Below are 27,412 nucleotides of genomic sequence, written 5' to 3'. Positions count from 1 at the left end.
AACAACTGTAATACTACTAGTACTGTCATTATTAATTTTTTTAGTTTATAGTCAGTATTACTTACATTGCCACTTCAGATATTCAAATCATTTTAATACTATTTGTCATATTAAAATTGTTGTTTCTTAGATAACTATGATATACTTGTGAAACCCTGGTCCGATGCAAAAGAGAACCTGATGGCTCTTGTCAGACTAGCATAAATAAATAAATAAATAATGTCTTACTAATTGGATGATCTCTGCTGGATATTTAACGTATGTATCTTGTGACACTTCCTCATACCATGTTATAATGGAGAGATTATCTGTAGGCTTCCTGTCCAATACAGAGTTTTCTCACAGATGAATTTTAGACCGTTTTCTGTGACATTTTATGAAGCTTTTCAAGGTCAAGTTTGACTTCTCTAGAGTTTCTTAGAATAGTGAGTGTGTACTAAAGCCATACACCTCATGTTGTTTCCCTGCTCTTTTTTAATTTCAATTTGGCTTCCCTTATCTCCTTCACCTATGTCTTCATAACTTTTTTCAGAATTATTTTAAATTGGAGGGGGTCAATTTAACATTTAGGGTTGTACTCATTAATGTCTGTTGGATAGCTGCCACTGTTTTCCTGTCCCTTTTGAATTCCTCTGAAGTACTGAATCAAGATTTTTCTATCAAATCTTAAGCCTTTCTGACACTTGGCATAAGTTGCCACAGTATTTACAAATCATCATCTTTGCAAAATTGACTTTGGTTCCCATATCTGTTCTCTACACGATTGCCTTTTGCAAAGTCATGCCTTATACTCAACTATTAATGGGCCTACTTGTTCATCCAGTTGACTTCACAGGGCTTTTTAAAGAACTTTGGACATAACAGGATGCAGCGAAATTCCCTGCAGTTATTCAGACTGCTTTTATCTCATTTTTGTGAAGACGATCAATTAATGCACATTTCCACTCTTCAGTAATTTTTTTTCACTTTTACAAATGTGTAACATAATTCTGCCAGTTGGCTGTGTGAGATTACTGTTGCTCAGTATCCGTATCTCGATACTTCTGCTATGAGTTTATGTCTTCTGTAGATGACTTGCTATTTTCCAAAGTACTGATTTCCTTCAGTTCTTCAACAGATGATTTTTAATCTGAATTGTTTTGCTTCCAAAATCTAGTTCTTTCAGAGGCACACAGTCAAGATCTGAGTGAAAGTAATGGACTAAAATTGTTATTTTTTGTTGGTTTCAAGTGACCCAGTTTACACTCTTTTATAGCCCTGAACATTCTTTTCTATACTTTCAAGAATTCCTGCCATTTTCTGGGGTTTGTAACTATTTAAAATTTTCAATGCTTGTTCCCTCGCATCTACTACACACTGATCATATGCAATGTTCTACTACCTGTGTTCCCTCCTCCTTTGTCATTAGCTTAATTTCATAATGATTTTTAGTATGTCTGCAAGTTTCTTACAATTCATGGTATATGAACGAATAATTTGTTGAAAAATTTTTTACTCATAATATGAGTGTTAATGGATTAATGATGAGTGATTTATTCGTGTGTGTTTCTTATATGCAGGAGATGTTGAAATCAGTAAAAAATTCCTTTCTTGTTCTTACACTGAGTATTTTTGTATCCTTATTGGCTATAACAACATGGTATATCTGAAACTCACATAAAGTGGAGTTAAGAAAATTTCATTTCTGTACGTTCTTCGCAGGTTTAATTTCTTGTGGTAGTGTTTTTGATCTCATTCTCCCAGCTTTATCTCACCATTTTCATATATTCTCTATTGAACTCCTGTTTTCCATAATTTTCTTGTTGGAACATATGCATGACATCCCACCAGTCAGACACTGAAGCAGTTCAATGGCATGCTTTTAGATTTGCTACTATTAGCTTTGATTAGCACACAAATGTTATGGGTATGGTTCAGGAACTCAAACAGGAATCCTTAGAGGGAAGATGTTCTTTTCGAGAGTCAATGTCGAGAGGATTTAGGGAACTGGCATTTGAGGCTCACTGCAGATATAAACGTTGATCAGTGTGTATTGTAAGGGAAACATAATGAAACGTTGTGTGTCTGATTTGGATACTACTATTTGCCTATAATATAATGCATCACACTTTGTGTATCCTCCAGAACTGTCAGAGACAGATAGTTTTATTTTTCTGTTTACTGTTTTTTCATCTAATGTCTTTTGTTAATGAAATCACCTGTTTGTGTATACTAAAATTGAAAATGATTAATAGGATTTAGTAATTTTAATATTCTGGACGAGTGAATTTTGATGTGTGCCATAAATAGTGAGTTTTGATGTAACAATGGGAAGAAATCAATTATGTAAGGTTGCTGTTGGGCAGTATAGTCATGCATGGCGAACTTGTAAACATAGACAGATACCTTTTTTCTGGTGCACTGTGGATTGTAAAGATAATGGACAAATGGGAATTAAAGTTATGCATTCCAGATTAATTTTCCACATAACAGCATGAAGGCAGCAACTTGGAAATGATGCAGAGGCATGTTTACTAATGGAAAATTTTATGAAGCACAATGCCAAAAACTAAGTTAATAGTCCAAAATGTCGATTTACCTCTTATTGTGGACTGATGTAATGTGGGAAAATATCAGAGCAGTGACAGTAAAGGAATAGAATGAACTGATTTCAATATTGAACACATTCTCCTAACTGAATTCCATATGCAAAACTACTATGCCTGTGCCCCACAGAAAATTATTATTGCACCATGCATATACAACAGAATGAAGGCTAACAAACAAATGCTTAATTTGGGAAGAGAAAATGTGATGCAGGAACCAGTTATGCCAGACTCACTCTTTTTTTAAATACCATATGCACTGTCCCTAGCATGATAAAATTTTTCCTTAACTGGTATGCTTGCACAATCACCAGGCATCAATGTGCCTGATGGTCCTTTACAGACACCACTAAGACAATAGAAATTAGGGCTTGTATGGAGGCAACAAACAGTTGCTTTTCCCTCACTCTGCTTGCCAGTGGAAAAGGAAAGGAAATGACTGATAGTGGTGGAACATACCCACCGCCATACGCCATGAAGTGTCTTGCATAGTATGTTTTCTGATTTAGGTTTTTCAGTCGTCTTCCTTATATTCCCCAATGTTAGTTAGGTTTTATTCCTGTGAGAAGTTTATGAATCTAGCCATCCACTTTCTCTTACGCAAGGTGGACAAAATTAATACCACAAAATTTTATTTTACTGGGTTAAATTTTATGCTTCATACAAGCAGACCTTATCAAAGTCGTAGGTTGTGGCAAGAAGATAATTTATTTGGATCTGCTATGACTTCTGTTGTGAGGAAATACACGTATTTATCTGCATGGGTCCAAGAGTTTTTCTGTGGTGGTGGTGGTTGTTGGGATGTTTAAGGGGGACTAAACAGCGAAGGTCATCAGTCCCCCATTCCAAAATCAGGCGAGCCGAAAATCTACGGAGCAGGTAAAAACCAAAGGGGGAGGAGACGTCCCCCAGGTGCTAAAAGAACACAAATGCAGCAACAAACACTACAGACAAGAACAGGACAGAGGAACACCAGACAGAAAGAAACAGAAGAAAGGAAGATGGCCGGAGACTGGTTGACTGACCACGAGAACAAAAAAGGGAAAGAGTCAACCATCTGACGGCACACCAGAAGAGCAACAGACACAAGGACAAAAGACACAGAAAGGGAAAGGCGCAGGACCTCCCTAAATCGAACCATAAAAAGGACTACCACGGATAAAATGTAAAACATTGTCAGCCATGGAGGCATCGTCGGATAAAACCAAAGCCAAAGTGCCCGGGAGATTAAAAGAATGCCGGAGTGTGCGCAGTCGAGGACACTCCAGCAAAATGTGGCCGACCGTCAGCCGGGAGCCACACCGACACAAGGGGGGATCCTCCTGACGCAACAGATGGCCGTGCGTCAGGTATGTATGGCCGATGCGCAGCCGACACAGGACGACCGAGTCCCTGCGAGAAGCCCGCAGGGAGGAACGCCACACATCGGTCGTCCCCTTGACAGCCCGCAGTTTATTCGGGGCTGTCATGCCACGCCACTCAGCAGCCCACATCCCTATCAGCTTACGGCGCAACACGAGCTGCTGATCGCGAGCCGTGAGGCCGATCTCCAAAGCTGGGGCGTCTATCGCACCTTTGGCCAGCCTGTCTACACGTTCGTTCCCCAGGATGCCTACATGACCTGGCGTCCAAACCAAGACCACCGAACGACCAGAACGGGCAATGGCGGAAACAGACTCCTGAATAGAGGACACCAGAGGAGAAGAGGGATAGCAGCGGTCGATGGCCTGAAGGCTGCTCAGGGAGTCACTGCAGATCACAATGGACCTACCTGAGCAGAAACGCATATGCTCAAGAGCGCGCAATATTGCCACCAGCTCTGCAGTAAAAATACCGCAGCCAGCCGGCAAGGAGCGCTGCTCAACATGGGCAGCATGAGCAAAAGCGTAGGCAGTGCGACCATCAACCAGGGAACCATCAGTGTAGACAGTCTCACAGTCCGAAAATGAGGCGAGGAGCGCAAGAAAACGGCGACGGAGGGCCACAGGCGGAACCGAGTCCTTGGGTCCCTGTGCCAAGTCCAGACGGACGGACGGCCGGGACAAACACCAGGGAGGCGTAGGTGCACAGACCCGGAAGGGAGGCGGAAGAGGGAATGAACCCAATTCCGCCAGCAGGGACTGAACGCGGACAGCGACGGAAAGTCCAGACCTAGGTCGCCGTTCGGGCAGATGGAGGACCATGGCAGGGAAAAGCAGGCGACGATTGGGATGGCCTGGCGAGCAATGCACGTGGACAGCATAGTCGGCGAGCAGTCGATGGCGGCGAATCCACAGCGGGGGAACCCCGGCCTCCACCAGTAGACTATCCACGGGGCTCGTACAAAAAGCGCCAGTTGCAAGCCGGACCCCACAGTGGTGTATGGGGTCTAACAACTTCAACACTGAGGGTGATGCAGACCCATAGGCCAGGCTCCCATAATCAAGCCGAGACTGCACAAGGGCTCTGTACAATCGCAGCAGCGTGCAGCGATCCGCACCCCAAGACGTGTGGATAAGGCAGCGGAGGGTGTTGAGGTGCCGCCAGCATTTTTGCTTCAGCTGAGTAATATGAGGAACCCATGTGAGCCGGGCATCAAACACGAGTCCCAAGAAGCGGCAAGTGTCCACCACTTCAAGCAGGTGGCCGTCGAGGTAAAGTTCAGGATGAGGGTGGACCGTCCGACGCCTGCAGAAGTGCATAACTCGAGTCTTGGCTGCAGAGAACTGAAAACCGTGAGTCAGAGCCCATGATGCTGCCTTCCGAACGGCTACCTGCAGCCTGCGTTCGGCGACTCCCGTAGTCGTGGAGCTAAATGAAATGCAGAAGTCGTCGCCATACAAAGAAGGAGACACCGACGACCCTACGGCTGCAGCCAGACCATTAATGGCCACTAGAAATAAGGACATGCTCAACACCGAGCCCTGCGGGACCCCATTTTCCTGTGTATAAGAACAACTACAGGCGGCAGCGACTTGCACCCGGAAAGAGAGGTGCAATAGAAAGGTTTGAAGAAAAGCCGGGAGCCGACCACGAAGACCCCACGCATGCAGCGTGGCAAGAATGTGATGCCTCCATGTGGTGTCATATGCCTTCCTCAGATCAATAAATACAGCAACGAGATGCTGACGTCGGGCAAAGGCCGTACGAATAGCAGATTCCAGCCGCACCAAATTGTCCGCTGCAGACCGGCCCCGACGGAAGCCACCCTGGGATGGAGCGAGGAGCCCGCGCGATTCAAGGACCCAACACAAACACCGCCCCACCATACGTTCAAGCAATTTGCACAAAACGTTGGTGAGGGTAATGGGACGATAGCTGTCCACCGCCAGTGGGTCCGCACCGGGCTTCAAGATGGGGACAATAACACCCTCTCGCCATTGCGACGGGAACACGCCTTCGCTCCAAATGCGGTTAAATACCGCGAGAATGTGTCTCTGGCAGTCCCGGGAGAGATGCTTCAGCATCTGCGCGTGGATGCAGTCCGGTCCTGGTGCTGTATCAGGGCACTCAGCAAGGGCAGCGAGGAATTCCTTCTCGTTGAAAGGAGCATTGTATTTTTCAGAAAGACGTGTGTGGAACGATAACGGCGTCCGCTCGGCTCGCTTCTTTAGAGAGCGAAAGGCGGGGGGAGAAGATGCAGTCGCAGAGCTCTTAGCAAAGTGCGCGGCAAGCTGTTCAGCAATGGCGGCAGCGTCCGTGCAGACAGCGCCGTCCAAGGAGAGCCCAGGTACACCCATAGGGGTCTGGTATCCATAAATCCGCCGGATCCGGGACCACACGAGCGAGGGGGAGACACGGGAGCCCAGGGATGAGACATACCTCTCCCAGCACTCCTGCTTACACTGTGCAATAAGACGACGGGCAAAGGCACAGAGCCTCTTAAAGGCAATGAGGGTCTCCAGAGACGGGTGCCGCCTATAACGCTGGAGAGCCCGCCTACGGTCACGAATAGCCTCAGCAATGTGCGGCGACCACCAGGGTACAGCCTTCCTCTGAGGGAGTCCAGAAGAGCGGGGGATGGCAGCCTCAGCCGCCGAAATGATGGATGTGGTTAGGACACGAACCACCCCGTCAATGTCACCCTGTGGGGGAGACTCAATGGTTGCAGCAGAAGTAAAAGCCGGCCAGTCAGCCCTGTGGAGAGCCCAGCGGGGCAGGCGCCCAGAAGAATGACACTGGGGCAGTGACAAATAGATGGGAAAATGGTCACTACCACACAGGTCAGGATGCACTCTCCAGTGGAGGGATGGGACAAGTCCGGGGCTGCAAAGAGAGAGATCGATGGACGAGAAAGAGCCATGGGCCACACTAAAATGCGTGGGAGCACCGGTATTCAAGAGGCTAAGGTCGAGCTGAGCCAACACATGCTCCACGGCCCGACCGCGGTCATCGGAGACAGTCCCACCCCATAGAGGGTTGTGGGCATTGAAATCGCCCAGAAGCAGCAAAGGTGGCGGGAGTTGAGCCAGCAGTGCAGCCAAGATATGCCGGGGGAGCTCCCCATCCGGAGGAATGTAAACAGAGCAAACTGTAATAGCCGGCGAGAGCTCAACCCTGGCAGCGACTGCCTCGAAAGGCGTCTGAAGGGATACTGGCGAGCTACAGACAGAGTGGTGAACAAAGAGGCAAACTCAACCCGATGCTCGGTGACAGGCAACACGGTTCTTATAGTATCCCCGATAACCGCGAAGGGCAGGGGTCCGCATTGCAGGAAACCAAGTTTCCTGCAGAGCAATGCAGAGAACAGGGGAATCACTCAGAAGCATCCAGAGATCAGGCAGGTGGCGGAAATAACCGCCACAGTTCCACTGGAGAATGGAAGCAGGAAGGGACTGGGAGGGCGTGAAGGCGACTAAGAGGCAGACGACGCCTCAGAACCAACTGCCGCCACCGGGGGAAAGTCAGCCGAGTCCATAGGAAAGGCCCCCAAGGGTTCCGTGAGGGCGAGATCCGCGGCAGAGGCGAGGATCTCCACCTCATCCCCGGAGCCAGGACTATGTACAGCAGGCGGTGCTGAAACCGCCGGAACGTCCTTCTTGGACACATGCCGTTCCTTCTCACGTCGGCCCTTAGGGTGAGAGGGCTGGGAGAGCTTCTCTGAAGGAGCGTCGGAAGCTGACGACGACGCAGAAGCCCTACGACCAGCAGGTGGCGGAACCTACAGCCACTGGCTGACATCCGGCTGGGTAGGCGAAGAAACGGAGGAAGGGAGAGCCCCGAGGGATCCCTTCCGCGAGAGAGGAACCAGCGGAGGCAACGCCGGCGGAGAAGGAGGGGGAGGGATCGAGCCTCCCGGTTGTGGAGCAGATGTCACTCCCGAAGCAAGCGTGGGGGGAGCGACAGAAGAGGGTTTGCCCCCAACTGCTAAGGGGGCAACAGAGGAAGGCTTTCCCCCCCGCACGAGGGGGGCAGACAGAGATACATGGCCCTGAGGGCCCACTGAAGGCGGCACAGATGAGGCGACAACCGTCGCTCGCGTGGGCGACGATAACGTGGCTGCAGCATAAGATGTTCGAATGGAAGCAGGATACAACCTTTCATATTTCTGTTTAGCCTCTCGATAAGTAAGCCGGTCCAGGGTCTTAAATTCCATTATCTTCCGCTCCTTATGAAGAACGGGGCAATCCGGCGAGCATGGAGAGTGGTGCTCCCCACAGTTGACACATACAGGCGGAGGCGCACATGGAGAATCAGGATGAGAGGGGCGTCCGCAATCTCGACATGTAGCGCTGGATGGGCAACGGGAGGACATATGCCCAAACTTCCAGCACTGGAAGCACCGCATCGGGGAGGCACGTATGGCTTGACGTCGCAACGGTAAACCATCACCTTGACCTTCTCGGGCAAGACATCACCCTCAAAGGCCAAGATAAAGGCACTGGTGGCCACCCTGTTTGTCTTGGGTCCTCTATGTACACGACGGACAAAATGCACACCACGTCGTTCCAAGTCGGCTCTCAGCTCGTCATCGGATTGTAACAAGAGGTCACGATGGTAAATAATCCCCTGGACCATATTTAAGCTACTGTGGGGAGTGACGGTAACAGGGACGTCACCCAGCTTATCACACAAGAGCAACGCTCGTGACTGGGCTGGGGAGGACGTCTTGAGGAGGATGGACCCATTCCTCATTTTTGACAACCCCGCCACTTCCCCGAACTTATCCTCCAGGTGTTCCACAAAAAACATAGGCTTCATCGGAAGAAAGGAGTCACCATCAGTCCTGCTACAGACAAGGTATTGTGGGACGTAAGGCTCCCGCTTGGCACTAGATCGGCGTCCCTCCCATGGCGCAGCCAACGAGGGGAACGTCTGAGGGTCATATTGCGCAGCATCAAAGTCGACTCTACCTCGCTTAGAGACGCTGGTGGCCGTGCGACCACCAGCTTGGTGTGATTTATTGCGCTTCATTGCGCCACATCCGCCCAGATGCCACCTACTCCGAACGAGGGCTGTCCCCAAGGGCGCCACCCAGCCAAAGCAACGGGTACCTGGCCGATATCCCGTTGCCCGGAGTCCCCGTGCCCCAGACAAGATGGGCACATACTCCTTGGCATGCATGGGGAGGAAACAGCTCTGGCATCTGTAGTGCGATCCCTGCGTGGTCAGGGGGCTACCACCAAGAGGGTACATGACGACCCCACCACAACGGACCGGCTACCGTGCTGGATTTTAGGTGTTGAGAGGGTCCACAGTTGTCGTGGGCGCTAAGAGGAGGATTGCGCACAAGACGAGAAGGAGACAACCCAGAAGATGTTGGGTGAAATCCCCCTCACACGACAATAGGTAACATGCAAGATGGTGGTGCACGATGGACCAATAGAAAAACACCACGTAAGGCGTCCTTCCCCAAATGGCACGCACTAACAACGGAAATTTGGAAAAGAAAGGAGGTCAAACCCAAGAGGGGACCATCACATTAAAGCCGAAATGTTTGAGACTCCTTTTAGTCACCTCTTACGACAGGCAGGAATACCGCGGGCCTATTCTTACCCCCGAACCCGCAGGGGGAAGTTTTTCTGTGACTGACAAATCTGTAAGTAATTCAACATATACCATTGAGGTAGCCATACTGTAACTATTTTAAGATCAATGCATCAAGGATGATCTATCACATACAAATAGTATCACACTTCATACCTTTGGCACCTTTGAAAATTTTTGGTTCAAACTTACAAATATCAATGATTCACTGAAAAGATGAATCATGTCCAATGTATTCTTCTGCAATCCATTAATCATAAGTTAATCGAAGGAGGAATATTTTTCAAATGACCTACACTCTCTGAGTTTAAACTTATACAAAATGTTTAACATCCAGAAGGGTCACTGAAAACATGGTTAAACATATTTTTACAAATTCTGTTTGGATTCTACTCAGAACAATATGCAAGTAACAGTTGCTAATCCACATCAAGTGGAATAGCACAAGAGTACTGTAAAATTATTAATTGCACTTATGTCAAGAAAACTCAATCTGTGCCTGTCCCATGGTAATGCATGTCTTACATTAAGCAATTACACAAATACATTTTTATCACTCTACATGCAATGAATCAGAGATGGGAGTGCTTACAGTATTCTCAGTTTCATCCACCTCCAAATTTAGTTCAGGATCCTCCTTGATAAAATCATTTGGCCAAGAGGTTCCCAAGTTATCTTCAAGACACTGAAAGAAAGAAAAAACTCTCAGTTAAAACTGCTTGTACCCTTCTGTACTTATGACATGGCTCTTAACATTCTTTTTTTATGAATATCATACAAATTTTAAGAGATTCGTATCATGTACACACACAAAAATTTAAAAAATATAATTTATTGAGCAGCTATTCTGCCAACATGTATCACTGTAATTTCACACAGTGCCATACTGCACTAATTTTACATATAGTCAGTACATAGTGTACTTCATAGTGCTTGCTGACCCTTATCCTTCATTTGGTAACCTCACAGTTTGCCCGTACCAAGAAGAAGAGGGAGTGTGCTACTCCCTGTGCATTAACATAGTAGGACAATAAAGGTGTTAAGCCCAAGAACTGCAATGAAATGAATACCCCTAGCTGCACACAGGCATTGATATAAGTGAACGGGGACAGGTGAAAATGTGTGCCCCATCCAGGACTCAAACCTGGGATCTGCTGCATACATGACAGATGCTCAATCCATCTGAGCCACCCAGGACATAGAGGATAGTGTGACTGCAGGGACTTATCTCTGGCATGCCTACCATGACACCCACATTTCCAACCTATTGTCCTGCGTTATACTCTTAGTGCCCCTACCCATTATACTCATTACTCGCGGCTTTTTGCCCATACCCGTAAGAGTACGGGCACTGTTTGTGCATCTGTGTGGAAGAAGATTGTCAAATGACCTGTGAGCCTTATATATATGAAGATGGTATCTGTTCTTTTGTACCTGTCCAAAAGAACAGGTACCATTTTCATATACTCAAGAACTAAGACTAGCACTGTCACTTGAGACTCAAGTGCACATGGAATTGGATGGTGTTTGTTGCTTCTGTCTCAACTTATTTCGAAAGATTGTTTATGGACTTTTGAGTGAATGGTTAAGAGTTGAAGGCTGTGATTATAAGGAGGTGCTGAGAGTTATAGTTACTGCTATTTATAGAAGAAAACGAACAAAACATGTCCACATTTTTTGATCCAGTGAACCGATATGGGTGAAAAACTAAGGGTAAATATTTTGTAAGTCTCCAAAAACTAAAGTAGAATTTAAAAATGGTTGACAGCAATTCCTCAGAAAGACAGTCTGACAGTTGTTGTGTGTGTGATTCACATTTCAGTGAGGAACAACAAATCTTTATCACCAGTAAACAAGTTGAAATTTTAAGACAAGGGTGGTCTCTTAAAACCAGAGCAGCTCAGTGGTTCATCATGTATTTCCCAGTTTACTGAAATATCTAACGAAAATATTACACAAAAGAAAATCTTCAGTAAAGCACTTGCTTAAGGGAAGCTGTTGAAAGAAGACAGTAAACAAGCTGCAGTTTCAATGTCTGCCAGTGCTTCTTCAGCTGAGGAAAATGTAGGGAGCTGATCAGTACTGGACGGAGTAGTAATCACATTACAACAATGTTGATGTGCCAGGAACTGGAAATTGTCAGATTACGTGATAAATTAAGGACAGCAAATGCCGAAATCAATCTCTTCCAAAAACAAGTCTCAGATGAAAACCATAAGATAGCTCAGACAAATGTCCTAGATCATTGTAAGCTCAGTAAAAACAGGAAATCACATTTGTCACTATGTTAAAGAAATGCCAATTTAAAAACAGCAATAGAATGCATTATGTGATGTGACAATGAATTTATTCTAGATAGCATGCTCTCGAAAAATAGTAGCTCAAAGGATAATTACAGACATTGTTTGAAGCATGCATTGTTGCAACAACCTTCTGAAACATCTCCAAAATTAAATGATCTCAATGCTGATGTGAAATTAACAAAGAGGCCATAGAACAATTAGGAATTATTTTCGGACAGGACAAAATGAAAACAAAGATACGCTGATTTTGGGTGAAGTAAAGCACAAGGAAAGCTACATTTCAATAACACTTTGCCGAAAGTTTGTTTCGTCTATTTATGGGTATATACTTCAGACGATTATAGTAATAACTTTGCCAATCATTGCTCTGGTGTTCATACGTGTTGCTCTGATTCATAACCGTATTCACCCTATTTTAGTGTACTCCAGTCACAATGCCACTCCTAGCGATGTCTAGCATAAACTGATTCAAGTAATTATCTAGCTAGAGCAAGCCAGAATGACACTTGCTTCATTCACTTCTTATGGTACAGTACACAACTGAATAAAAAGGTCCAGCAGTGCCTAGGAATTACTGGTATAGAAAATAAAGTTCCTTGCTCAATATCAAATGCAGTTGACATGACACATTAACAATTACTATGGCAGGAGAGGATCCTATAGCATGATGTATGAGAAACCACGCATACAATGACTGTGACTGGCTGGATGGTACGGTACATATTAGACCACAATCTCTGTAACGATGTACAATTTAACAAATGGTCTCTAGCATGGAAATCATGCATTTCTGGACATAAGACCTTTTCTGGTTTGTATCCTCTCCTCAATCAATCCCTGTTTGTAAATGGTGGAGAAAACACCCTATATCAGGGTTGGCCAAATGCTGCACAGTGTGCAGACGTGCGGAAGTGTTGCACACTTGCACACGTGTGCGACAGCGACATCTGTTATTAGACATGTGTCCTAATTGAACGGCGGTGGCTCCACTTCCCTGTTTATGTGGTACAAGCAAGAGCGCAACATACCCAGTCTCGTTTACCCCTGGTAACCGTAACCTTAACAGAGAAGTATTGAGAAATGGCAGGTACTGTGAAAAAGCAAAGGACGGGAGATCTATGTTCTCAGTTGTTTAAAAATGACTGGGAACTGCAATTCTTTTTTGTAGCCGTTGGTGAAAACTCAGTGTTTGCTATGCTGCCGAATAATAGGCGGCCAGCGTAAGTTTTCAATTGAAAGACACTACAATACATATCACAAAGACGAGTGTAGTGTACTCAACAGTGAAGAACGACAAGCAAAATTAAATGTCCTTAAGAAAATGGATGAGACACAACTCGATTATCATTTCTCATGACCAGTGATAAACGTGTTTGGATTTATTCCTTTCATACTTAAAAATGATTGTTTACTAACTGTGCATTAGTGCCTCATTCTGCTCCATGTTACATTAGTATCAGGGAAGTTGGTCATTAAACCAATTGTTCCAATGTATACTTACATTTAGGGTTTTTTTTTTAATGTGTGAAGGGCTACGCTCATCTGAAGTCGATAAAACGTAACATTCATCGAATTGTCGGTTATTATGCAGAATTCAGACGGAGCTGATAAAAGATGTAGCAATAATAGTATTGAAATAACAGGTGATCATCGAGAGGTCTGTGGTTATCATTCTGTTCGGAGGTCAGTGAGACAGAAATTATGTGGGTGTAACTGAGGACACCGAGAATTAGTTATAGTAAACCTTGCATTAGTTTAATGTTATTTGAAATCATGAATAAGGTTCGTTGGAAGTCGCTAAGTGCTCTCTTTCTAAAATACTAGATCAAAAACATTACTCTTATCTACCTGCCGTCAGTCAAGCTGCCTTAATAAAAACCCATGGTTTTTAACTGTATTACTTGTCTTACTGGGTTAAACTGTTAACATAAAACTAGACATCTCAATGAGTAGACTGTGACAGTATTTTAAATGTTTAATACGCGAAATACCTTCCCATGGTTGGCTTGCAAGCTGTGGAAAGAGCACTAGAATGCGCTAGTACAGAGTATCCTAGCAAGTGGATAAAGCGAAATCTATGGGTAGAAACATGCACTACATGAACGCTGACGGCTGCGGCGTGCACGCTGTGACCCGGAAGTTGCACATGTGCAGGAGCACCGCACGCGTGCAGAATTTCTGGCCGGCCCTGCCCTATATAGTGGTGTTATGTTCAGATTATTAAATCAATGCTCACTGCATGTATTATGTGAGCTATAGTGTAAAGCACAAGCCTTAAAGCAGGGCTGAGAAGTATTTAGTTTGTAAATGTGACAGTGTTGATGGGAAAGGGACTGGATTGGTAAATGTGTCATGTTGTTGCTGCCTACTGTTTAAAGCATGTTGTAAAGCTGTGTAATTATGTTGCTGTCACTGAATTAATGAATCGTCAGAACGATGTTATTTCTTGTAACATTATCACTATTTTTATAGTGTTATACTCACATAATATTTATATTGCCTGCCCTCATTCTTACTTTTCCAATTTTTATATGGGGCTGATCTGCAATTCCCATGAAAACTGATCATCTTTATTACAGAAAATAGTGATGCAGATGCTGGTTTCCATTCATTATACCAATGATGATAATGCATTCATGAGGTGCAAACAATTATGAACGAAGTATCTGGTTGATCTGCAACCAGTGCCCAGTGACTGAAATTTCTCACTTCCAGGAGATTAGAGATGTTTGTCAGAACTGAAAAAATTTTCCAATATTAAGTATTTCTTATGACATTCTTAACACATACCATTGTTCTTCCCCTCATTAACATGTTGTTAAAAATTCTTTTCAAATAACCAACTCTTTCTCCCTCTCTCACATTAATTAATGGTCTCACTGTGTTAAAAAGCCACAAAAGATTCCCATGCATATAAAACAAATCAGCATTTTCCGATCTCATAAGGTATCAAATACCTTCCTCTGTAGTTCTCTCATGTTCATATTATGCAGTGTTAAGGCAGAAAGAGTCACCTGTACTGGATCATGATGGCACAGTTTAATTATTGTATAAAAGCCAGGAATTCGAATTTGCTGCTTGCAGGTCATTTGTGATGCTGTTTATATTTTGTGGCCCTATACCGGAAAATGCTGCATAAATGGTCAGTCACAGATGGATAAGAATTCAAAGTGGTGCAGAGATTGTGAACTTGCTGTAAATGTTCAGAAAATATATATATATTTATATAGAGTGTGTGTGTGTGTGTGTGTGTGTGTGTGTGTGTGTGTGTGTGTGAGTGTGTGTGTGTGAGAGAGAGAGAGAGAGAGAGAGAGAGAGAGAGAGAGAGAGAGAGAGAGAGAGAGAGAGGGGGGGGGGGGCATTGAATTCCTAAGTGACTAAACTGCTGAGGCCATCAGTCTGTTCATAAATGTAAAATTGCACTTTTATAGCACACTTTGGTTCACTGGTAAAATACTGGTAAAATGCAACCAGTCCACAAAGGAGATTGCTTATAAAACATTTGTACAATCCATACTAGAAGCCTGCTCAGGTGTGTGGCACCTGCACCACATATGATTGTCACAGAATACTCAACATATACAAAGATGAGCGGCACAAATTTTCACAATTGACAGTGTCGTGCAGATGCTAAGAAACAAGACACACAGATGCTTTAGATTGATGCAAACTATCCTATGAAATACTATTTACAGAGATTTAAGAACCAGCTCAAAGTGAAAAATCTAGAAATACATATCGTCCCATTACGTATCACTTCCCTGGGAGCATAAGGACAAGACTTGATTAATTACAGCATGCACAGAGTCAATTTCACAACAATTTTCCTGCACTCTGTATGTGAATGGAATGGAAGAAGCCCTACTTACTGGTGCAGTAGGAAGTACTATCTGCCTTGTGACTCTCAGCAGATTCCAGAGTATGGATTTTTATGAGGACATGGATGTAGATGCTGTTCACTCTTTTTCCATTTTCCCTTCCATTCACCTGTAATAATACAACACAACATCTCCAGCTGAGTTAGAATCTACACTTGAGTGTAATAAAAGGATGTCTGCTGTACTTGCAATCAGTAGACTGCGCTTCCACCCCCCCCCCCCCCCCACACACACACACACACACACACACACACACGGCTACAGTTCCCTTCCCTTCAGAGTAGTGGCATGTGAAGAACTGCACTGCTAATTGTCAGTAACAGTTAGGAGATACAGATGAAAGTCTCATGCTGCCCCTTGAGACTACTTGTGTGTCTATGGATGGCCAGAGACTGATCTAGCAGTGCTGAGTTTATCTGGGCACAGAAGTTACCAATTCTCTTTGTGTATGCCCTGATTCCTTTTATTTTATCATCATTTCTCCTGATGTAGTTGGGTGTCAAAACATGTTTTGGCATTCAGAGGAAAATAGTTGGTGATTGAAATTTTGAGGAAAGAACTCAATACAAAGAGAAACGCCTTTCTTCCCCTTACCACATCAACTCATAATGTACACATGACACTTTTCCCACTACTTTGCAATAATACAAAACAAGCTTTCCTTCTTTGAACTTTCTCAGTACCCTCCATTAATCCTATCTACTAAGGATCCCATACTGTACAGCAACCATTAAATCTGTACGATTTATCATGTAAACCAAAAGTGGAGTTCTACAATTCTGGTGTGGGGGACCTCACATCTTCTATCTTCTATTGTTCAGTGTCAACTACCACTTTCCACAGACTTGATGGCAACAATCAGTACAGAGCTGTTTACTGCCAATTTTTTTTTTACTCAACGTGCTTATGTATTTTATACAGGTAGTTGGTTATTAGTGTGTTTAACTGCCATTTTATTATGGGTAGAAATTGTTGCCTTGAAAGGAGAGTTGTAAAAATTTGCAAGTCCTACCTGGCGAGCATGTACGTTTGCCCTAAGTTAACTGGCACAAATTTGTAGAATTTGTTTTTTTATATATTTTGGAAATGTTAATGTTGTTAACTGTGAGTGTGTCTACATTCACATCTTAATTCTGCAGACCACTGATGTGCATGGCAGCAGTAACATCCCACTGACTTTTTCCCCATCCTATTCACACATGGAGTGCAGGAAGAATGACTGTTTAAATGTGTTCAAGAAATCTGCAATATATATAATTTTGACAAGACACATATGGGAGGTATACATATGGGACTTCAGCACCAGGTGGTTGTAATTGAAGAGCAGCTACTCGCACAGGTTCAGTGTGGACTTTGATGATCATATCAAAGCAAAACTTGGTAGCTGCATTAATGGGGAACTGGTTTACACTGGAAAAAATCAGTTCCGACTTTGGACACCCCAGTGCAAAATTTGACACTGTATACTGTCTGACACTATGACATAAATGCTATCATTTGACAAATCATAACGTGAGTGAACAGCGTGGCTATCAAGTGATACTATGGGCTTTTAGTGAAACAGTTTTCTGTGAAGAGCAGGAATACAGTGCTGCACTGACACAGTAAGGTCTGAGCAGAGGACCAATGTCATTAAATGGTTTAAAGGAGATAAATTATAAAATAGATCCCTGAAGGCTTAAGAATACAGGATAAAAAATCAGGGCTCCTATGGAAAAACCCTGTTTGCAGGGACCAAGTGAGCTTGGTGCAGCATCTGGAACAAAGAGGCATCCTATCTGGATGGAGTTGATTGCTATAACTGACCAAGTCGCAAATGTTCCATTTAGGGCTAGTGTTTGTGTTTTATCTTGAGAACTGTTCGTTCCACAGTATGGCATGGAGTACCTGACTGACACTTTTATTGATCCTTTTATCATACAGGTATTTTTTTGTTTTTGCTTTGCTTTGACTGGGTCAGTTTGGCTGGACCACCAGAGTGCCAATCTTATGTGCTGCTGCAGATAAAATGAGCACACCATTTGTTTGCAAATTGTATTTACAAGCCTCAAACAGCAGCAACTTATTTTCAGTTATCTGGATACAGTTTCTAATTTCTTTCATGTCTGAATACTTACCAGGCACAGTCTAGCATCTTAATAACTGGGTAGTGTGCAGTTTTTCCATCTTTGATATGAATAGGGGCTGACTGCTCTGTTCAGATTTGAGCCTAGTTCGTGACTCTTAGCAAACAGCTCCAGGTGGTGTTGGCTTTGGTCACACTGCTTGAGGGTGTTGCCAATTGGCATCATTATGGAAGACTAGATGTCTACTATGTCCCACACATCCCCCGATTGGTCCACTACTGTGGCCCTCCTTGGAACTGCCTGCAATGGAGGTGACCTGTCACCTGTGGTTGCGTGATAGGTAGCTCCAGCAAAAGAATTTCTGAGGGGCTGTTCAGAGTTCCACCCCAGATAGTACGACAAACAAATTCTGGGTGCTATTTGTGGCTGAGCCAGATGAAGGCACTCCTCTCCTCCAGAGCAAGTCTCTCAGCTCACAAGGTCTGGGCATTCACACAGGGTGGATTTACTGGTAGTTGGGAGTACCAGTAACAGGGAATATAGGTGCCAAGAAGAGGAAGGAATCCAGTGTGCACTGTGCACATATAAGGAGGAATTTTTGAAGGGATTATCCTAGATTGGGAATGGGTGCTTCCAGGTACCATGAAGAACAAAGGGTGCTGCCAAGTGCAGGTAGTGGCTCATGTTGGAACTAAAAAGATGTATTGGATTGGAAGAGATGCTATGATTTTGATTGGCTAGCTGTACTGGCTAGTAGTAGAGACCAAGTCTTGGTTGTGAGATGAAGGCAGAGCTCGCCATCTGTAGCATCGTATACATAACCAACTGTGGTCCTTGGGTACAGAGGCCAGTGGATGGCTCGAATCAAGGGTCCACATGGTTCTGCAACCACGTAGGCTGAAGATTCCTTGACTTGGTGGGTTTCTGGATTCTGCTTAATAGGTCAGGGGTCCACTATACACAGGAAGTGGCTACACTGGTAGTGGGACCTGTGTAAAGGGAACTGGGTAGTACTTTTAGGTTCCATGGAAAGAACATATTCCTGCAAACTGCTAGTGGGAAAGTTCAGATAACCAGCTTATGCAACCGACTGTAGAACGATACACTGCCACCAACGTAGATCCCAGAAGGCTTAAGAATAAAGGATAAAAAATCAGGGCTCCTATGGAAAAACCCTGTTTACAGGGACCAAACAAAAACATGTAACACATAATGCAACACTGGGTTCACATCAATTATTTTTGCACTTTTCTTTCTGATATTTATTTGTATCCTGCAGGACTGTGGACAAAAACAGGAAATAAGGGAAAAGAAAGGTATCAGTTTCCAGGCTACCCTAAAACTCACAAGGCTATATATCAGTCTGTCACAACATAGATTTCATCTCTGAGAGAAAGCTGTTAATAATATTTGAAGAGAGGCAGTGAAACACTCCTCTACACCCCTATACAAGAACCTCTTGGAAGCAGCAGGAGAACATGAAGTAGAACTATGCAGACAATACCACTCACCAAAACTGGGATTTGTACACCAGATAAAATTAATAAAATTTCAAAATTAAAGTTGCACATATGTTCTGTATACACACATATATGATTATATAACATTAACAGAATTGTCATCATGTGTCAAAAGCATGCTGTGAAGGAAAGGCCATCCACAAAATGATTAGTTTGTATGTTAATGGCATGAATGAGCTGGTTGACAGCTGTGCATTGTCTATGATGTAATATCTTCCCATTAGCTGTCAACAAACCGATCCAGAGACATATTACAAATATCTACTTTCTACCATAAACAAGTGTGGTACGTGGACCACTGTTTGTAAAGTTTAGCTAATAAACCTGTCCACTGGAGTTGTTGACTTGAGGAACTATGTTATTAATGGGGGCACATTAAAGCCATTTCGAAGTAATGAATGTACATATTAAGTACCCGCACTTACCATGTCTCCATGGCAAGGACTAAGGAACAACAGAAGCTCCTGGTTCCAATGAAGATGCTACATGCCTATAAGCTTTCCAGTGTTCCTGACTGTGCTGGTTTGTTTTCAGCCAAAAGGAAAGGGAGGGTACTGGCTGCAAGATTATTCCAGTTTGCCTTGTTAAGAGGCATGATATGCTCAGCATTGTTGAGTGGACACCCAAACTAATCCAACTTGTGTATTTGGGCCTGAAGAATGCCTCACTGCAATATCCAACCAAGCAGTGAGGGGTTGCTCTTCACTGGGAACTTCTGTGTCAGAAGAGAGAGAGACTCAGGCACACAGCAGCCTTGTGTAGTGATACATGCCACCATGGAGAAGTGATGCATATCCCTACATCATCTTTCCAACAAATGCTACTCGCAACTACGAAGCTATTTACGTAACAAGATTACAGAAACAAAATAATGTGTTGAGTGTAAAAGTACAGGGCATAAGAGGCTTGTCAATATCTTGTGTTTGCCAAGGTTCCATCTGAGATGTGGTGTTCCAATGGCGAGTTTGGGTAATGTATACTACAACTGCTGGGATTTCTGATCCACCTGCTATGCAAACAACTTGTTTATAAATGCCCAGATATGTTTCAGCACTTTTCTGCCTTCATCAGTGGGTACTTTTATTTAGCTACATGTTTCAAGTATAATGATCCTAACAAAATTAGATCTCCTAACAGTTTATGTCTTTTCACTATTACCTAATTTTTCTATATTTCTGGGTTATGTATGATCCTCGATATTTTTCTACATACAGATAGATTGTCATTTGCAACTGAATTATGTTCCTGTGAGCTTGGTTGACTAATCAGCAAATCTCTACCTACGAAGAAATTTTGTTGCACCACAAAATTTCATGTCCATTTTGTAGAACTCCACTCACAAGCTCTACTTCTTTACTTTACCTTTCCTCTGCCTGTGCCAAGGTGAAGGCTCCAGGAAGAAAATTTTTTGATTTTATGATGATCTCAGCTCCATATTTTCTGACCTGTGTTATTCAGTGGAAGATGATAGGGTACCTCTGCAAAGCCCATGAGAGCACTATGGTCAAGAGAAAACAAAACACGTAGCAGGCTACATGCAGAATGGATTTTTAGGTTAGAAAACCACCTGTGAAAACAGTAAATAGATAAATGCAGATCTAAGTTTGGGTCAACTAATTTTGGAACTGAGGAAAATACATGTCAAATGTCACAAAACCTAATGAAACCCAAGGTAAAAGTAAAGCTTTCAACAACCTAGAGGTAGTTATTAACACCTTAGTGCTCTATTAGGCATTGTCTTACTGGGTGCGGTAGGCCACTGGCTTCCTCCAACTTCTGAACTCACTGACACAGTAAGTTACATGAGGACCTTGAGCTTCACACTGGAATGGAAACTCGTTTTCCACATATACAATTTCCATGTGAAAAAGTTACAGGTGATGCTTGGGACTGAACCCAAAACACTTGAATTTGCAACCTCACTCCCATTCAATACGCAATCCTCTTACTCTTAGGAAAGTGTGTAAGCATTCAAGACAAGATCCGGAGTTTCATTAACTAACAGTGGGATTGTACACACAACACTGGAAGGAAAACTAGAAATAATTAGCTACAAAATCTGATATTCCATACAGAGGACCCACTAGAAAGATGCACCACAGAGCACAGGCAGTAATACATTTATCATCATCATGAAAAATCAGTACTGTACAATGAAATAAATATGCATTTATCTCATTGCATGTAACTGAAATTTGAAATCTGCATGCAGGTAAGTATCAAATGTGAGGAAAAAATAATTTTAAAGTGTCAATTGTGATGCGGAAAAAATAACCATCTGAGTTCCAACATCCACCCACCATAGTACATTAATGCTTAAGAAATAGTCTGGTAAATATTGTATACAAATCAAATTCCTGTATCATACTGCAGTGACAGGATATATATACTTGTCAACTACATAATTGAAGATGCATGCATTCAAATGGGGAGAAAGATGTGGAGGAAAATTACATCAATAATGTACAACATGACCTGAGGTTGAGCAAATATAGACAACATGAGCCATGCCCTTTTATCAGGAGCTGTTCATGCACTTCCTTTAAGAGATTTTGAAAATCCATGGAAAATGTAGATCTAAATTTCAGAGGACAATCTGAACTCATTCATCTCAAAATCATGTCCTGTGACATTACCACAGCTGCGAGAACAAAGATTCCTGTGAAAAATCTACAAAACATGTTTTCCCTAAATTAACCTCTAACTGTTTAGAAAACCCACACAAAAGGAAAATATTTATTCTGTTAGCACTAGACATGCCAAAAATAATAAATTCTCTAAACACAGAGATTGGAATATGAGCACTGGACTACTGAAGGATCACAGGTTGCTACTGTTAAAAAGAAATTCTGAAAGATAGGAACATACTTCTCCCTAACAAACCTGGTAAAGTGACACCCGTACTCTCTGCTGGAAATATCACTTTGCCACGAAGAAAAATGATCATAATCCTACTCCTAATGATCCAACTCCCCAAGATACTATCCAAATTGAACCATGCCTGGAACAGTTCCGTCCTCCGTCACAGCGGGACCCACCTCTTCTTCCTCAAAATCACCCTCTCCAAACCTTCCAGGAATTTCTGACTTCCAGCCTTGCCTCTCAATCCTTCGTAAAAAACCTTAATCCTACTCCCAACATCACCACTGCTGAAGCCCAGGCTATCCGTGATCTGAAGGCTGACCGATCCATCATCATTCTTCCGGCGGACAAGGGTTCCACGAATGTGGTACTTTATCGTCGGGAGTATGTGGCTGAGGGACTGCGTCAGCTTTCAGACAACACTACTTACAAAGTTTTCCAAGGTAATCCCATTCCTGATGTCCAGGCAGAGCTTCAAGGAATCCTCAGAACCTTAGGCCCCCTACAAAACCGTTCACCTGAATCCATCAACCTCCTGACCCCACCAACACCCCACAACCCTACCTTCTACCTTCTTCCCAAAATTCACAAACCCAATCATCCCAGCCGTCCCATTGTAGCTGGTTACCAAGCCCCCACAGAACGCATCTCTGCCTACGTAGATCAACACCTTCAACCCATTACATGCAGTCTCCCATCCTTCATCAAAGACACCAACCACTTTCTCGAACGCCTGGAATCCCTACCCAGTCTGTTACCCCCGGAAACCATCCTTGTAACCATTGATGCCACTTCCTTATACACAAATATTCCGCATGTCCAGGGCCTCGCTGCGATGGAGCACTTCCTTTCACGCTGATCACCTGCCGCCCTACCTAAAACCTCTTTCCTCATTACCTTAGCCAGCTTCATCCTGACCCACAACTTCTTCACTTCTGAAAGCCAGACGTACCAACAATTAAAGGGAACAGCCATGGGTACCAGGATGGCCCCCTCGTACACCAACCTATTCATGGGTCGCTTAGAGGAAGCCTTCTTGGTTACCCAGGCCTGCCAACCCAAAGTTTGGTACAGATTTATTGACATTTTCATGATCTGGACACACAGTGAGGAAGAACTCCAGAATTTCCTCTCCAACCTCAACTCCTTTGGTTCCATCAGATTCACCTGGTCCTACTCTAAATCCCATGCCACTTTCCTTGACGTTGACCTCCACCTGTCCAATGGCCAGCTTCACACATCCGTCCACATCAAACCCACCAACAAGCAACAGTACCTCCATTATGACAGCTGCCACCCATTCCACATCAAACGGTCCCTTCCCTACAGCCTAGGTCTTCGTGGAAAACGAATCTGCTCCAGTCCGGAATCCTTGAACCATTACACCAACAACCTGAAAACAGCTTTTGCATCCCGTAACTACCCTCCCGACCTGGTACAGAAGCAAATAACTAGAGCCACTTCCTCATCTCCTCAAACCCGGAACCTTCCACAGAAGAACCCCAAAAGTGCCCCACTTGTGACAGGATACTTTCCGGGACTGGATCAGACTCTGAATGTGGCTCTCCAGCAGGGATACGACTTCCTCAAATCCTGCCCTGAGATGAGATCCATCCTTCATGAAATCCTCCCCACTCCACCAAGAGTGTCTTTCCGCCGCCCACCTAACCTTCGTAACCTCTTAGTTCATCCCTATGAAATCCCCAAGCCACCTTCCCTACCCTCTGGCTCCTACCCCTGTAACCGCCCCCGGTGTAAAACCTGTCCCATGCACCCTCCCACCACCACCTATTCCAGTCCTGTAACCCGGAAGGTGTACACGATCAAAGGCAGAGCCATGTGTGAAAGCACCCACGTGATTTACCAACTGACCTGCCTACACTGTGAAGCGTTCTATGTGGGAATGACCAGCAACAAACTGTCCATTCGCATGAATGGACACAGGCAGACAGTGTTTGTTGGTAATGAGGATCACCCTGTGGCTAAACATGCCTTGGTGCACGGCCAGCACATCTTGGCACAGTGTTACACCGTCCGGGTTATCTGGATACTTCCCACTAACACCAACCTGTCAGAACTCCGGAGATGGGAACTTGCCCTTCAGCATATCCTCTCTTCTCGCTATCCACCAGGCCTCAATCTCAGCTAATTTCTAATTTCAATTTGCCGCCGCTCATACCTCACCTGTCTTTCAACATCATCTTTGCCTCTGTACTTCCGCCCCGACTGACATCTCTGCCCAAACTCTTTGCCTTTACAAATGTCTGCTTGTGTCTGTGTATATGCGGATGGATATGTGTGTGTGTGCGCGCGCGAGTGTATACCTGTCCTTTTTTCCCCCTAAGCTAAGTCTTTCCGCTCCCGGGATTGGAATGACTCCTTACCCTCTCCCTTAAAACCCAAATCCTTTTGTCTTTCCCTCTCCTTCCCTCTTTCCTGACGAGGCAACCGTTGGTTGCGAAAGCTAGAATTTTGTGTGTATGTTTGTGTTTGTTTGTGTGTCTATCGACCTGCCAGCGCTTTTGTTTGGTGAGTCTCATCATCTTTCTTTTTAGATATAGAATTGTTATATTCATATAGATAATGAAGTAATTCTACAGATATACATGCTAAAACTAGTTCTCCTGCTCAAAGACAGCACTTTTAACAACAGTGCACAGGCCCCACCCCAAATGAACCATGGACACTGCTCGGGCAGGGTTGCTTGCATGTCAACAATACTGAAAACAGTGTTAGGTGCAAACACAGGTAAGTATTATCTGAGGAGAAATCAAGCTAACACACGGTTCCTCAGGAGGGGGCAAAATCCTTTTCAGCAGTTGCTAGAGCAATGGTCTGGATGATCAACTGACCTGGCCTTGTAACATTAACCAGCTTCCTGTGCCAATACTGCAAATTGATGAAAGCAAAGGGAAACTGTAGTTGTGTTTGTCTTTCTTCTGAAGAGCATGCAGCTCTATTGCACAAAATTATCTTAGGCAAAATATTCTGGAGGTAAAATAGTCCCACACTCAGATCTCCAGGCAGAGACTACTCTGGAGGATGTTATCAGGAAAAGCTGGCCAGGCAGTCTATATGTCTGTGTGTGGAGTATTACATACCTTAGTAGGGTAGGCATGTATCACTAGGGATAAGATAGATACTGCCTACAGGAAAATTAAAGAGACCTGTAGAGAAAAGAGTAGCACTTGAACGAATATCAAGAGCTCAGATGGAAAACCAATTCCAAGCAAAGAAGAGAAAGCAGAAAGGTGGAAGGATTATATAGAGGATGTACAAAAGGGCAATATACTGGAGGGCAATATATGGAAATTGAACAGAATGTAGATGAAGATGAAATGAGAAATGATACTGTGTGACAAGTTTGACACAGCAGCGAAAGACCCGAGTCTAAACAAGGCCCTTGAAGTATACAACATTCTATTAGAACTACTGATAGCCTTCGAAGAGCCAGCCCTGATGGAACTACCATGTGGTGAGTAGGATGTAGGAGATAGGCAAAATACCCTGACTTCAAGAAGAATATAATAATTCCAATCGCAAAGAACAAAGGTGTTGACAGACATGAAAATTACCAAACTATCAGTTTAATAAGTCGTGGCTGCAAAATACTAACACCAATTCATTACAGATGAATGGAAAAACTGGTAGAAGCTGACCTTGGGATAAATCATGGATTCCATAGAAATTTTTGAAAACATGAGGCAATACTGACCCTACAACTTATCTCAGAACACAGATTAAGGAAAGGTAAACCTACATTTCTAGCATTTGTAGACTTAGAGGAACCTTTTGACAATGTTGACTCGTATACTCTCTTCCAAATTCTGAAGGTGGCAGGGGTCAAATACAGGGAACAAAAGGCTATTTACAATTTGTACAAAAACCAGATGGCAGTTATGAGTCAAGGGGCATGAAAGGGAAGCAGTGGTCGGGAAGGGAGGGAGACAGGGTTGTAGCCTATCCCTGATGCTATTGAATCTGTATATTCAGCAAGCACTGAAGAAAAAAGAAAAATTTGGAGCAGAAATTAAAATCCAAAAGTTTCATATCAGCGCACACTCCGCTGCAGAGTGAAAATCTCATTCTGGAAACATCCTCCAGGCTGTGGCTAAGCCATGTCTCCGCAATATCCTTTCTTTCAGGAGTGCTAGTTCTGTAAGGTTTGCAGGAGAGTTCTGTAAAGTTTGGAAGGTAGGAGATGAGATACTGGCAGAAGTAAAGCTGTGAGGACCACGCATGAGTCGTGCTTCGGTAGCTCAGATGGTAGAGCACTTGCCCGCGAAAAGCAAAGTTCCCGAAATCGAGTCTCGGTCGGGCACACAGTTTTAATCTGCCACGAAGTTTCGTATCAGCACACACTCCGCTGCAGAGTGAAAATCTAATTCTAAGAACTTTGAGGTGTGCCAACGACATTGCAATTATGTCATAAACAGTGAAGTACCTTGAAGAACAGTTGAACAGAAAGAACAGTGTCTTGAAAGGAGGATATACGATGAACATCAACAAAAGAAAAATGAGGATAATAGAATTTAGTCGAATTAAATCAGTTATGCCGAGGGATTTGGATGAGGAGATGAGACACAAAGTAGTAGATGAGTTTTCCTATTTGGGGAGCAAAATAATTTATGGTGGTTGAAGTAGAGAGGATATAAAATGGAGGGTGGCAATGGCAAGTAAAGCTTTTCTGTAGAAGACGAATTTTTTAATATCGAGTATAGCGTTAAGTGTCAGGAAATCTTTTCTGGAAATATTTGTATGGAGTGTAATGTTATATGGAAATGAAACATGGATGACAAACAGTTTAAACAAGAAGAGAATAGAAACTTTTGAAATGTGGTGCTACAGAAGAATGCTGAAGATTAGATGGGTAGATCACACAACTAATGAGGAGGCACTGAATAGAATCGGAGAGATGAGGAATTTGTGGCACAACTTGACAAGAAGAAGGGATCGGTTGGTAGGACATGTTCTGAGGCATCAAGGGATCCTCAATTTAGTATTGGAGTGCAGCGTTGATGGTAAAAGGCATAGAGGGAGACCAAGAGATGAATACACCAAGCAGATTCAGAAGGATGTAGGTTGCAGTACATACTTTGAGCTGAAGAAGCTTGCACAAAGCAGGTTAGTATGGAGAGCTGCACGAAACCAGTCTCTGGACTGAAGAAGAAGACGACAACGACAGCAGCAGCAGCTGCCTAGGAAGATTAGAGACTTTAAAAGGAAAAATGG

General features: G+C 43.8%; 1 protein-coding gene across 4 annotated transcripts in view; it reads right to left on the bottom strand.

Moving 5' to 3' along the window:
- Positions 1 to 27,412, bottom strand: part of LOC126213370 (zinc finger protein ZFP2-like) — a 224,982-nt gene that overhangs the window by 186,145 nt on the left and 11,425 nt on the right. For 3 of the 4 annotated variants that reach the window (XM_049941072.1, XM_049941071.1, XM_049941069.1), the window contains exon 4: positions 10,144 to 10,236. In XM_049941072.1, the coding sequence (XP_049797029.1) occupies positions 10,144 to 10,236 (93 nt within the window). The remainder of the gene's footprint in view (positions 1 to 10,143; positions 10,237 to 27,412) is intronic. The other variant, XM_049941070.1, reaches the window with a different exon arrangement.

The sequence above is a fragment of the Schistocerca nitens genome, chromosome 11 (assembly GCF_023898315.1).
Source record: "Schistocerca nitens isolate TAMUIC-IGC-003100 chromosome 11, iqSchNite1.1, whole genome shotgun sequence".
In the NCBI taxonomy this organism is placed as follows: Eukaryota; Metazoa; Arthropoda; class Insecta; order Orthoptera; family Acrididae; genus Schistocerca; species Schistocerca nitens.
The sequence above is the reverse complement of the archived record's forward strand: the minus strand, read 5'-3'. Positions and strand labels throughout refer to the sequence as shown.